Source organism: Ciconia boyciana, chromosome 7 (assembly GCF_034638445.1).
Source record: "Ciconia boyciana chromosome 7, ASM3463844v1, whole genome shotgun sequence".
Lineage (NCBI taxonomy): Eukaryota > Metazoa > Chordata > Aves > Ciconiiformes > Ciconiidae > Ciconia > Ciconia boyciana.
This window is the reverse complement of record NC_132940.1, coordinates 29668642-29683189: the sequence shown is the minus strand read 5'-3', so window position 1 is coordinate 29683189 and position 14548 is coordinate 29668642. Positions and strand designations below refer to the sequence as shown.

The 14548-nt window shown below is 44.7% G+C and overlaps 1 protein-coding gene across 15 annotated transcripts in view; it reads left to right on the top strand.

Annotated features, from left to right (window-relative positions):
• NTMT2 (N-terminal Xaa-Pro-Lys N-methyltransferase 2) overlaps positions 1-14548 on the top strand; it is a 70475-nt gene that overhangs the window by 15578 nt on the left and 40349 nt on the right. For 8 of the 15 annotated variants that reach the window (XR_012043553.1, XR_012043554.1, XR_012043552.1 and 5 more), the window contains exons 1-2: positions 4687-5126; positions 12597-12772. The exons of 1 other annotated variant lie outside the window; for it this stretch is intronic. Coding sequence is in view for 5 of the 14 variants with exons in the window: in XM_072868711.1 (XP_072724812.1) it covers positions 4853-5126; positions 12597-12772 (450 nt within the window). In the remaining 9 variants the exon portion in view is untranslated. Of the gene's footprint in view, positions 1-4686; positions 5127-12596; positions 12773-14548 lie in introns of those variants that run through there. 6 more of the 15 variants (XM_072868713.1, XM_072868715.1, XM_072868712.1 and 3 more) reach the window with 5 other exon arrangements.

Below are 14548 nucleotides of genomic sequence, written 5' to 3'. Positions count from 1 at the left end.
GATTGTGTTTGGGCCCAGATATTTCAAAATTCGTTGGAGAGAGTCTGATGCTTCTCTGATAGATACATAACCAGGAAGAAACTTGAGACTGAGTTATTTCAAGGGATGGCTGAAATTTCTAAGGCTGCGTGAAGACCATTGCCCTCTGTTCAAGGAAGGGCTCAGACTTCGGTGCAGTGGCATCAGAGCTGATCTAGCCACTGCCATGATCCCACTCTCCCCACCCCATCTTCAACTGCACACTTCTGCCTCCCTTCTTGCACTTTTCTGGCAATTGTAAGCTTTGCAGTGAGCTGGTTCATAGTGCTGGCCAGACAGAAAAAGCCAACTGATGTAGCAAGCTGAAATAGCTCAGCAGAGATCCGAACAGTGGGAATGCGTGAGCAGGGAGGGGTGAGAGCATAGAAACATATCTTCCAGTACTTAGATTACCTTTGGCTGTCATGGAGCCACCTCCAGCACACCTCTCTGACAGGATACAGGGGGGAGATCTGCATTATTGGTAATGCTGCTGTGTATTGTGGCTGTATGGCTACCTCCTCCACGCTGCCGTCCGAAGTGGCTGTTCCAGCCCCCATACTGTAGCACATGACAAATTCCCTTGTGTCAGCTGCAGGCTGGATTGGGGAACTGATCCCACTTGAAACAGAAATAAGTATTGTCCTGGTTTCAGCTGAGATTGAGTTAATTTTCTTTAGAGTGGCTGGTATGGGGCTATGTTTTGGATTTGTGCTGAAAACAGTGTTGATAATACAGAGATGTTTTAGTTGTTGCTGCACTAGCCAAGGACTTTTCAGCTTCCCATGCTCTGCCAGGTGCAGAAGAAGCTGGGAGGGGACACAGCCAGGATAGTTGATCCAAACTGCCCAAAGGGCTATTCCATACCACATGACGTCATGCTCAGTATATAAAGCTGGGGAAGAAGAAGGAAGGGGGGGACATTTGGAGTGATGGCGTTTGTCTTCCCAAGTAACCATTACGCATGATGGAGCCCTGCTTTCCTGGAGATGGCTGAACACCTGCCTGCCCATGGAAGTAGTGAAGGAATTCCTTGCTTTGCTTTGCTTGCGTGCGCGGCTTTTGCTTTCCCTATTAAACTGTCTTTATCTCAACCCTCGAGTTTTCTTACTTTTGCTCTTCCGATTCTCTCCCCCATCCCACCAGGGGGGAGTGAGCGAGCAACTGCGTGGTGCTTAGTTGCTGGCTGGGGCTAAACCACGACAGTCCTTTTTGGCCCAACGTGGGGCTCAAGGGTTTGAGATAATGACGGATTTGATTGGAATGTGCTAGATAAAATTTATAGCTGTTATTGCTGTTAAGCTATTAATCGGCAGGCTTCTGTGCTTGCCATAGGGCTTGCCTGCCTTACTGTATGTTAGAGTCTAGGGCTTGGTAGTGGCTGCTTTTTGCTTTCACTGCTTGCCGTGCTGCTGTACTGCTTATCATCTTACTCTGCTGTGCCTGGGAACATTTTGATAACAGCAATAGCCTTGCGCCTGGGCTGGCAGATGGCCAGGACATCACTGCTGTTTCTGTGCTGCTGTACTGGACAGGCTGGAACTCCGGTGTGAACTCGAGTCAAAGGGACTGTGACCTGTGGATGAATCCACGTGGGAGCAGGACACCCCAGAGCGTCTGTGCCCATGGATTAGTCCATGCCAGAGCAGGTATATCTTGAAACGTCTGTGGCCATGTGGTTATGTCTGTGCCACAGCAGGTATCCCTCTGAAGGGATTGTGGCCCAAGGATAAGTCCACGCTGGATAAGGTGCACCTCGAAGCATCTGTGGCTGTGGATGAAGTCCATGCTGCAGCAGGTACACCTCGAAGCATCTGTGGCTGTGGATAAAGTCCATGCTGCAGCAGGTACACCTCAAGCATCTGTGGCTGTGGATGAAGTCCATGCTGCAGCAGGTACACCTTGAAGCATCTGTGGCTGTGCATAAGGCCATGTTGGAGCAAGTTTACTTCTGAAGGTACTACATTCTGTGGATAAGTCCAAGCTGGAGCAGGGGCAAGGGGAGGACTTCATTGCAATGTTAAACCTGATGGTCTGTCCAAAGGGACCAGAGGTGGAGATTGTAATGGAAATACCTTTAAATTGTTGTATCCCGGGATTTGAGTTGCATGTTGTGGGAATTACTATAGCAGGAACCCCTTGTTGCTAGCCAGGCTAGGAGCAAGGGGAGGAGTTCATTGCAATGTTAAACCCTATATCCTGGTCCAAAGGGACCAGGGGTGGAGATTGTAATGGATATACCTTTAAATTGTTGTAACCCATGATTTGAGTTGCATGTTATAGGAATTACTACAGCCGGAACCACCTGAACCAATGGAGGAGAAGCCTTACAAGAAGCAGTGCAAGTGCAGCAGTGACCTGACCTGAGCTGGCTTTGGTGCCCAATAACTCCAAGCAACACACCACCTCTCCTGTCCTGAGTAACAACCATAAGAGATGAAGCCCAAAGTCATGGACTAAATGAACTCAGTGGACATTTTGTGGACATTTTACAAATATTTTGTAGGGGTGGTCCATAGACTAAGGGAATGATATGTGTGTATTATATCAAAGGATGGGAAGGGTGACGGTGGGTAATGAGAATGTATTGGATAGTGTGAGACCTGAGCATGGCGTAAATGGTATGGAATAAGGGGTGGATACTGTCCTGGTTTCAGCTGAGATTGAGTTAATTTTCTTTAGAGTGGCTGGTATGGGGCTATGTTTTGGATTTGTGCTGAAAACAGTGTTGATAATACAGAGATGTTTTAGTTGTTGCTGCACTAGCCAAGGACTTTTCAGCTTCCCATGCTCTGCCAGGTGCAGAAGAAGCTGGGAGGGGACACAGCCAGGATAGTTGATCCAAACTGCCCAAAGGGCTATTCCATACCACATGACGTCATGCTCAGTATATAAAGCTGGGGAAGAAGAAGGAAGGGGGGACATTTGGAGTGATGGCGTTTGTCTTCCCAAGTAACCATTACGCATGATGGAGCCCTGCTTTCCTGGAGATGGCTGAACACCTGCCTGCCCATGGGAAGTAGTGAAGGAATTCCTTGCTTTGCTTTGCTTATATGGGCGCGGCTTTTGCTTTCCCTATTAAACTGTCTTTATCTCAACCCTCGAGTTTTCTTACTTTTGCTCTTCCGATTCTCTCCCCCATCCCACCAGGGGGGAGTGAGCGAGCGGCTGCGTGGTGCTTAGTTGCTGGCTGGGGCTAAACCACGACAGTATATTTTTCTGAATAAGATTTATTCAATGATCTGTTCACCAACACGTTTGCATGATCATGTAGACTGGAACAGCTCGGGGAGCAGCATGCCAATGCAGTTAGGTGAGAATGAGTAGTACAGGATGGTAGCTGGGGAAACAAGAAAGGCAGTAATACCCAGGGATGGTTTTGCCCCTAAATACTTCTAATAAGTAATATCAAAGCAGAGATACAGAGATTGACTGCTCCAAGGAAGTGAGTCATGTTGGAAAATATGCTTTAATCGATGCAGCTAAATGCTGCATCAAATATGCTTTAATAATGCGGCATCAAATATGCTTTAAAGCATAAAATATGCTTTAATTGAAGCAGCTAAATGCTGCATAGCATCATCTGTAGCTGAATTACTAGCAATTTTCCTTGGTGGAGGCTAGGTCTTCTTTGTCCTGCTCTCAGAAGCTTGATCAGATGTTTGTGGGGAGTTGCAGTACTGCTCAGGACATATGGCAGGTCTTTTGTATTGCAAGCACCCAACTGTCTGATCGTGTGTTGCTGCGTTATAGTGTTCTTACACTGCAGACAGCTGGAATAAACAGCTTGAAAAGGGGAAACCCTCATGGCCACAATGTGTGGAGGTCAGTGCAGTCAATACAAAGCCCCCATCCCCTTGCTGGGTACCTTTGCAACTCAGGAGGCTTGAAGCTGTACCACACCGAGTGCCTGAACTACCAAGGGTCAAACAAGATTTTGAAGCAGTACCTGTCTCTCCTTGTCCCTTGAGGGCCTGATCGTCCTCTGGGATGGGACATACTTAGGATATACAGCCCCCTTCAGGTGCTTAGGATTCTCCATCCTAGAAGCACTTCAGCTTCTCACCCTACTCCCCCTCTTCTAGAATTTTGCCCGCTGTAGTGGTCTGAACCTCCTTCTCTTTTCCAGCCAATGTATTTGTCTAAGTTTGTTAATGGGCAGTTTGTCTCCTTTTGTTCTTCTGTGTATTATTTTACCTAAAGCAAAAAGCTCTTACCCTTCCCTGGCTATACCATTCCTGTGTTCCCAGACAGCAATTTCTTCCAGCTGGCCCCTGCTGATGAGATAGTCTGTATCATTTAAACAGATTAAATGAACCAGAGCAGATTGTAGTGCACAGAGAGTGGCTTGCCCTGCCATACACAGTGGCAAAGCATGAAGTTGAATCTTTTGCTTTCTCTTTGTTTCCTATAATCACAGTTTATTAGGACACACAGTTTGTGTAGAGGCATGTCCATGTTCTGTCTTCTGGCCTTCCTCTTGGGTGCCTCGGACTGAAAAACAAATAGCTCAGGAGAGACAGAGAAACAAAGTCACCTTGTGAGATATAGAAGAGGGAGATCCTGGATAATATCTGAGTTCCTTTGAAGTGAAGGCTGAATAGATTAGGAAAAGTGTAATTGAATTAAAGCCACTCTTTTTTGGAGTAGATATACTTTTACCCTGGCTAAGCAATTTCCTGGTTGAGTTTTTTATCACTTTCCAGCACCTGCTCATTTCAGAGGGCGACACTCCAGAGATTACTCTGAGCCAGTGCCAACAGCCAGCATTTCTCACTCCCCTCTCGCCCGCCTCCACCCTCTGCGCTGCTCTAGACACACACCCCAATATAGAATGACAGCACATTGCCACAATTTAAATGACGCTGCCTCTGCCTCTTCAGAAGGACAGGTCCTCCAGAGAGCACCAGCCACAGCAACTGTCCACCCTTGCAAAAAACGTCTCATCTTCATCATGGCGTATAAAGCAGCACATTTGGCCTTTAAGTCGCGCTGGCACAAGACAGACGAAGAACTCTGTCGGCACAGTATGTCCTTCGTCTTGCATAAGGCGATCCGAAATGACTTCTTTCAGAGTTATCTTTATCTGCTGGAAAAGCTTCCCCTGGGTGAGTAGCTGGTGGGCAGGAGCGTCTGTGTGCGTGTGTGACCATGCTCTGGAAAGGCATATCATGTTATAGATGGCAGAGTGCAGACACTTTAATGACAATAAGTAGTAGTTTTGAGAAGCCTGGCTAGAGAGACTTACAGTGCTAGCTAAACCATTTGGTACTCTCTTTCTCAGCTCCCTCTAATTCAGTACCCTGTTGTTTTACCTCAATACTCCACAGATTGTTAGGGGCGGGCAAGGGAAAGACCACAAGAGTGAAAGAAAGTTTGATTTCTGGCTGATGGTTCCTTTTTTTGTCACTGTTTAAGTAAAACATGCATTGACCTGTTTGGAACTTGGAAGGACAAATGCAAAACTAGCAGAGCTGACAGGCCTTACTTTCTGTTGCCTGATACCTGTTTTGTTGTCATTCAGTGTGTCCTTAGCCTTGTCATTTGTATTGTTTTGGACAAGTGCTTGAAAGGTAATGATTTTTAAATTTTTTGTTAAGAGTTTTTGTAATCCTGATCTCTGCAGCAGGCTGTCTAACCTACTGTTTGTTATCTGGGAGGAAAATGCTTCCAAAATGTTTGTTTATAGCCAAATTTCAGTGAAAGCCTATGGTACAGGATGCAAAGACTTTTTTTGTAGATGCAGAAAACGAATGTTTATTTCTTATGAAAATTTGCCCCTGAATAAGAAACAAGATTTCCCCAGGACAATATAGCTAAAAAGTAGATTTGACTTGAGCCTGTATTACGTTATCATGTCACTTTTAAAGCAGAATTATTCAGCCTCCACTCAATGTTAGAACTGTAGGAATATAAGATGGAAAGGATGTGTCTGTGCAACCTGTTAAATTACTCTTCACAGTGAATTCTTGAGGGCTCCTTCCTAATTGAATGATCCATTTAGGAAAGTGGATTATCTTACCTGATTGTGTGAAACTATACAGACCCCAGTGTGAACTCTGCTCAAGATGGTAGAATTCATGAGTCCTGTAAAGAGAAAAAGCTTTTCTGTATTATCTTAGTATTTTGATGTGGCTTTTCAAATGCAGCAATATCTGTAGCTATTTAAAATGGAACATGGAAGATAAATACTCCTATCCCTAGTGGTAGGTAGCTGTGAATGATGGAAAGGAAGGAAGGATGGAAAGCAAGGAAAGTCAATTATAGGTCAATGGAATATCAAGAAGTCTATGAAAATGTTATTCTTTCATTTGTTTTGAAAATAAACACAACATACTAGAAACTGAGCAGGATTTCCTACAGTGTTAACTGTTAGTGTAAGTACTAATAGATCATTTTAAGGCTAGAAGGTACCATTATGAACATCTAGCTTAGAATTTCATGTGAAAGTTCCTGCATCATGCTTGTAACTTATGACTGGGTCACAGTATATATTTATGAAGACAAAAAATACCTTGGTTTAAGGGCTGCAACTGGCTGAGAATCCATCAGTCCATCATTAAGCTGTTTCCAGGTCTAATTGCTTCACTCTTGTAAAACTATATTTTATTTCTTGTCTGAATTTTATTTGAATTTCTATTCCCAGCCAACAAGGTTTGTAAAATGTTCCTATCAGACTAAAGATCCCCTCTGCCAGCCTTTTCATGACCTGAATCATTAAAACTTTACTAAAGAGCTTACAAGCTTATTGCCAGCCTATCCAAATTAGTTAGACTCCATGGAAAAAGGTACTGTGAGTCCAGCCCTCATGTGAACATGCAGTATGTCTGTTACTCCATGGTTATTGTCATGAAGTAAAAGTGTGCATAAGGACAGGTACTGTGGATTAGCTCGTGCACTGTGAGTACACATCCAAGAAACTTCACAGCATGCTAGGATGTCATGGTCTGGATGGGTGGACAATCAGATGAGTAAAAAGTGGTTGGGTGATTTGGCTGAGAAAGTCATGGTCAAATCTGAAGGTTGGTGGAGTACTGCAAGGGCCCGTCCTGGGACCTATCCTGTTTAACAGCTTTATCAATAAACTGGAGGAGGTGAAGGACTGCTTCCTCATCACATTTGCAGATTGTGGCCAACTGGCAGGACTTGTCCACAAGTTCTAGGTCAGGACTGCCATCCAGAGGCACCTAAATAGGCAGGAGGAAGGAGGCAGTGGGAACCTAGTGAAATTCAAATTCACTGAAATTCAAAGGCAAATGCCAAGTTGTGTACCTGGAAAGGAAGAACCTTTGGCAACAACAACACGGGCTGGGCAGTGGCTAGCCGGGGAGCAGCCCTGCTGACAGGATTTTGGTAGACAGCAACTGAACATGAACCAGCAGTGTGTCCTGGCAGAAAAGAAGGCTAGCAGTATCCTGGGCTGTATTAACAAAAGCATAGCTAGTTGATCAAGGGAAGTTATTATCCCCTTTTATTCAGCAGCCATTAGACCATATGTGTGGAGTCTTGAACTCCCAATGCAGGAAATGACCTGGAGTGAGTTGGATGACCTCCAAGGTGGTGAGGGAACTGGAGCACATGCCCTGTGAAGAGAGACTAAGGGAATGGGCCATATTCAGCCAAAAGAGACAGCTTCAGGGAGTCCAAATATCAGCCTTCCAGTACCTACCAGAAGATCATGAAGAAGATGGAGCTGAGCTCTGCACAGTGGTGTGAGGCAGCAGGACAAGAAACAGTGGCCGTAAATGGAAACAAAAGAAGTTCAGACTGGCTATAAGGAAGAACTCTCCCCATGAGGACAGTAAGGCATTGGAACAGGTTGCCCAGGGAGGTCGTACAATTCTCCATCACTGGAGGCTTTCAAAACCTGACTGAATAAAGTCCCAATGAGCCTCATATGACCTGATGTCTGTCCCTGCTTTGAGTGGAATTTTGGACTAGAGACCTCCTTAGGTCCCTTCCAACCTGGATTATCCTGTGATCCAGCACGCTCTGTGATGGAGAGGACAGAATGTGGCGGGTCTGAACATCTCTGCAGAATGACATTTTCCAGTTCAGCTCAGAGTGGAACTGAGCAGAAATTAACTGAACTTCTCAGGCTTCAAGACTAGATCCAGATATCTCTGTGTAAACAGTATTAAACGACTAAAGCAACACTAAGACTGTGACCTAGCAGGGTAGTTAAGCGTGTGCTTAACCCTAAGCATGAATAATGACACTGAAATCAAGCCTCACATTGAAGCTTGCAGTGCAGCCCAGCGTCAGCAAGGTAGAAAGTTTGCTTCAAGCTATGCTAACTCCACACTCCCCCCACTCCATTGCTAGGTTCAGTGGTAGAGCACTTAGGCATGTTTACCTATGAGCTGAGCATATCTGGTATCACAGCCTGTTAAGAGAAACATGTCACTTTTACAGACCAGGGTAACATTTATAAATAAAAGACATGAGTAACTTTAGGCCCTGATCCAACAATGTACTTAAATGTGTGTGAATGCCCTTAAGCCCAGTGGACTTTAATGGAGCTATTCAGATGCTGGAAATTATGCATGTGTTTACATGGGCTGTGGGACTCTGTGCCAGTGGGGTGAGATCTGCAGTGGAAAACTCAGATGATCGGTCCATAGAGACAAATACTCCCGTGTGTGAGGCACGTGTCTGTAAGTAAAATCTGCTTTGGGGGTGGGCTGATGTTCATCCTCTATAAAATAGAATTTAAATGGTTCTCGGACCACAGTAGAGAGGTGAATTCTACCCCTGCTCCCAGATAACTATTTTTCAACTGATGCACAAAGCAGATGTTGCATTTAAAAGGGAATACTCAGCCAAAATGGAATTAGTTCAATGTCTTGCAGAAAGCAGTTGGAGCCACAAAATAATGTTCACAAATAAAAACTTCAAAAAAATTACTTGCAACATTTACTTCTGCCAGGGAAATTTAGCTGAGTAAACCCTGCAACCAAGAACTGTAAGACAGTCTACTGCAGGCTGGGATTGCACCCAGTCTTACGTATTAAGTGGTCCATTTCTCTAGAGATTTAGATCAGATGCACTGGGAAACAAAATTTTGAACTGATCCAATAGAAAATGTTAGAGATAATGTTTTGGACTTTGCACAGCAAAAGGGCTTAGGTAGATGCTCTCTGTCTAGTCCAGGGGTTGGCATTCAGCTGTAGGTCACCACTCTGCATCCAGACTGTGTTTGCAGTGGCTGAAAATTATTAACGTCTCACGACTGTGGAGTGACCTTTAGCGAGCCAGTTCCTGTTTTCAGCCTGCTTTTGCAGTGGGTTTGTTTTAGCCATCTCCACTTGGGGGACTTGCCAGCAGATTCAGCTGAGAGACCAAGTTTGCCACAAAAAAAGTTTCTTCTTACTTTACTAGAAACACATTTCTAAGCTTAAACCTTGCAAGTCACCTGCCTTAACACTGAAAACCTTGTCTGTGAAAGACAGCTGCTCCCCCACCCCCAATCTCTGAAAGACTTGCAGCCCCCATCATGCTGCCTATGCCCTACTTTACAAAGTTCATTGAAATCAGGCTGTGTGTCTGTAACAGACCTCACAAATATTTCATTTCCTGATGCACGAGATGATAGTCCCACATGGGTCATGGAAAGGGAGATGCCTCTGGCTAGACAAGTCTGTGATGAGGGGGAGGCACACTGGAGCAGAGCTGCAACACTAACTGCCACCAAGGACATGTGTGCCTCCTCACACTTCTCTTTTGGGGTAGATTCCTGCAAGCTGGCAAACCTTCCTCTCCCTCTGGTCCTGCTGCTGGAGCCTGCATGCCAGGCACAGCTGCGAGGCAGATCAGAGGTGAGGTTGATTGGCTGTGTCTGGAAAATTGGGTTGTGGATCAGGAGAGCTGGCAGTGTTGCAAATTCATGGGAGGGAGGAGTAACACTGAGGGAGCAAGAGGTGGAAATCATCTGTATAGATTGCACACTGCATGAGTGAGACTCTGGGGGTCCGCAGGAGAAGACTTTGGGTACACTGCCACCCTTTACATTAGCCAGTGTCCTTGCATGCCCTCAGGTGGGGGACTTGCATAAAAAGATCTTTGCAAAGCTTGATGGGTAGAGAAAACCCTATGGATGCTGAGACCAGAGCTGGTTTCGGATGCCAGCACGTAACGCAGGGCACTGGGGCCACAGCTGGCCTGGGAGAAGCCCAGTCAGCTGGTGTATGTATGCAAGTCCCAGCAGGCATTCTGTGAGCCTAATACTGGTTCTGAGTGAGAAATCTGAGAGCACACACTACAGATCTGATATCCTGAACAGCATATCACCCCCATGTGTTGCCTCAGGTCAGGCTCATGTTTTGAGTAGAAGGACTCTGAATATTTGTTGTTCATGCTGCCAGCTGCCTGCAACACCCTGTGCTAGTGTGCAGACAGCCTATAAATGCCTTTTGCTTCGATCTAGCAGAACAGGATAAATCACTGTTCCTTGATAGGTCCATTAAACAAGCCCTAGAAATCATCACTGGACTCTTATACGGAGATGGCAAAGCCAACATGCAGGGATTCAGTTCTGTTCACCAGAGAGGCTGGCATCTGAAATGGAGAAAAAAGAGACAGAGAGAACAAGATGGTGCCACTCTTGGGGGAAGATGGAGATTGTTTACTGGAGGAATCACAGCCACCAATGGAGTCTTTTTACCAGGCTCTGGGAGCCACCCTTGCCAAGTTGTGCTGGGGATTGGCTGCTGCCCCCTTCGTATTAATTTCTTCAGCTAAATGGTTTCTTCTGAGTATGTGAATATAATGAGTGGAGTGTGTAAAACTCCCAGGTTTGACCCTTGCTGGGCTCCGTGCTTCTTGTGGTATAAATTTCTCAGGCATAACATAAATGTGTAATGGATTAAAGCTTTAATAGTATCCGTTCAGCAGTTGACTTAAGCAGGTGATGACAGGAGGGGCTGGTAATGCTGCTTTTGTTGGATGAAGGATATGTGGGGCATGCTGCTTATGTGTAACCCAATAGCACTATTCTGTTCCGAGTGGTCCTTGGTGGTAATTATTCCCCATCCTACTTCCTTTGTCCCTCCCTCATTTGCCTCCAAAATGTCATTCTCCTGCTGAGGATGGGCAGGCACACACTTATCATTCCCTGCTGAGCTTGCTTGCCCTCAATAAATACATTCCAGGCTTATATTCAGGGCCTCTGGCCTAGCTCTCATCCTCTGTGTGGAGGGCATAATTCCTGTTCCCCAGCCAGCATAAGCAAGGCATGGCCTGTTCAGACCCTTCCCAGCAGCGGCCAGCAGTGCTCCCGTGGAAGATTAAAGATGCAGTGACAAAGCACTGCTCCCTGGTCCTTCTGTGTACACAGCCGGCAGGGAGCTCTCCCCTTCTGTTGTTGTTAACCCAAAAGGTGTTTGCTGCTGGATCATTTCCAGTTCCTCAAGCACGCTGGGAATCTGCAGCAGAGCTGGTCTCACACTGCAAGGTGGTGCTCGCAAAGACTTGTTCCCAGTGTGACTCCATCCCTCCTTATTGCTTACTTTCTTAGATGGGCTTGCAGTTGTGTTTTCGTTGGAAGGTCTGTCTGGGAATAGCTGTGTGTCGTACACACAGGAAAATGGCTGGACATCTGTATGTGTGCATGAGATAGTATGAGATGCTGTTTTCCAAGCAAACTGTTTATGGCCTGCCTCAATCCAAACTTTTGAGCTGCAATACATAACTACTTTTGATATGCCGATGCACATCAAGTATAGAAAAACCCAGGATGTGCAGAGGATAGACCTCAGTTTTTTAAAGAATAGAGGAAAATAGCCCTTTACCCAGCAAAGCTCACAGGTTTTAATAAAATAGCTTCAAACTTATGATTGCTGTATATTACCAGCAAAATAGCCAAGCAATGAAAAGAAATATCCAAGCCTCTGGCAGACAGAAACTTTCCAGTATATCACCCACTGATTATCTCACTCCTTGATCTGTGACACATGAAAGTTTAGGACTGTTTCTTCTAAATTGTCTCCCCACCCCCAGCCCTGTACACTCATTTAGGCCTGAGACTACCATGTGCTTTTTGGTTTAGCTTACTTGCAGTGCCACAGACTGTACAGTATCGCTAAAAATAAACCAGAGCAAGTGCCTCATTCATCCACTCTCTTCTTGGTGCACTCTCCGTGCAGCTGTCAATGGGTAGAAAGCATATATGGAAATCTGCAGAACAGTTAGGTTTGTGATAGCGGAAATGATGACCCTGCATAGCAATACATGCCACCCACAGCTTTTCTGGGAGCAAATCAAACCCCTTGCTCTCTTTGGCACGCATGTTCACTTCAAACTTGAAATGATAGTTCACTGCCATGAAAACATAGTGTGATGACAAAAATGATGTCTGAGCCTGGGAGGCACTGAATTTGCCCGAGGGGGGCTGTGTCCCTTCAGGGTCTTGCAGGATTGAATCCAACACCTTTCCTTCCACCTTTGCTTTAGAAACAGAGGTTTGGTGATTTGAAGGCCCAACTTAAGTTTATAGATCTTGGCCATCATGTCTCCAGAGCAATAAACTAAACCAGAAATATCTGTCATTAACAATAAAATAGTGGTTTATCTGCTTGCAGTGAAACTTTATGCTTTGACAAGTCAAGTTATCAATGGGGAGATGCAGTTCTACGCCAGGGCCAAACACTTCTACCGGGAGGTGCCAGCCACAGAAGAGGGCATGATGGGAGACTACATTGAGCTCTCCAATACAGACATTGAATCCTCCAGGGAGTTTCTCAGGAAGTTTGTTGGGGTGAGTCATTTAATCCCATCGTCTGCAAGAAACAGTGGTGATGTGTCATAAATGACATGCACTGTGCCCGGTCACATATATTTTAAATGGCACCATATGTTATATTTGATGTGCAGTCATAGGTCATAACTGACTGTCATTGGGTCTAGTAATGTATTCTGCCAGGTCATGCATCATCATGAATACACATTTGCCTGGCCATATGTCATTGTTTACCTGTTTTGCATCCTTTTCTTATGCTTCAGAGCTTCAAAGAGTATTGTGCAAGGAGTTCCTATAGCTGTGTTTGGGTGAGAGATTAATTCTCGGTGCAGGACTGGGACCTTTCATGATAAAATCCTTGCTGGCTTCAGTGGGAGATTTGTGCAAATTCCTGCAAGTCCATTTGGGAAAGTAGCTGAGACTAAATACCAAGTTTCTGTTTTGCCTATTTATAGATATTTCTGAGAACACTGCAACAAAACCCAGCCCTCCCCACACCTCCCCTCCCCCAACCACTAGGAGTATATAGAATAAGTTACCCACTAGGAAAAATATTTTTTTCTTGAACATTCCAGTGTCACTAGGGACCTTTGCAGGCAGATTTCTAAAGGTCTGTAAACATCTTCAAAGGTCTGCTTTGACTTGAGATGCAAAGAGATGCCAAGTAGGATTTTAAAAGCACCTACAATAGCAATATCACTTTGGCACTTAGGTTTCTGAAAATCCTGTTGATGCCTAAATGGGTCTTTGGGAATCTGCAAATCTTTAAAAGTGTGGCCTGATGGTTTTCTGACTGCCCTTCCCTCTTCCCAGGGGAGAAGCCCACTAAATTAGCTTAACAACAGTATTAGATGCTAAAGAATCCACAAACCTACAGGAAACCAAATTTCGTAAGTTCTCCTGCTCACAAAATTACTAGTTCTATATAATGCTACCATAGATCTTTCATTTTCTGCTCAAATGTACAAATTTGGGATAGCCAGATGACCTTTTTTTAGTCTTAATGATCTACTGTGGGAAAAAAGCTAAATAGGTTAATTAGATGTTGTCTATAAAAAAGGGCACAGTTTAAATGGATTGGGATGGAAAATGAGTGTGGCTTAACAACAGATAGAAATCCTGTATAGCACTGAAGGGCAACTGATGGCAGTTTGCTGTACCTGATAGAGGGAGGCTTTTGGGGCAGTGAGCCAGCAAAACACAAATGAACAGCTACAATTTTTTTATTAACAGTCATTTGTATTAATACTAATGCAAAAAGGCTTCACAACATTTCAAAGCCTCTCTGTATCAGGCTTTCTACAAACACAAAATAAGAAAATACAAAGGAAGTTCAGCAAGGCAGCTGAACCTGATGGTAAATGGCATTTTCAGGAGAAATGAAATGCAACTTACAAGCCTAGAGCCAGCACAAGGCATATTCCTTAAATTTTACTTAAGTCTTGTTTTAAGGACATTTGTGGAATTCAAGTGGTGCATAAGCACGTACTCAGGGAAAGATTTCACGCTTCCTAGACATCATATAGATTCAGTTTCCTGAACGGCAGGTTTGTATCACACTGTTACGCTTTCTTATCTCCAAGACCCGAAAAGGAAAGAAGTACAGTCTGTAGCAGAGTTTCGCATGCCAAAGAGAAATCATACCCAATGCATCAGGTGTGATGACAGATGCAAAATACTCCAGAGCAGAGTTCCTACTCCTATTATTAGCCAGGGATAGAAAGGATACTCTGAATGGCCAAGATCAAACAAGAAAAAAAAAAAAGGAACAGAAAGGAATCTGCACGTTTTGCT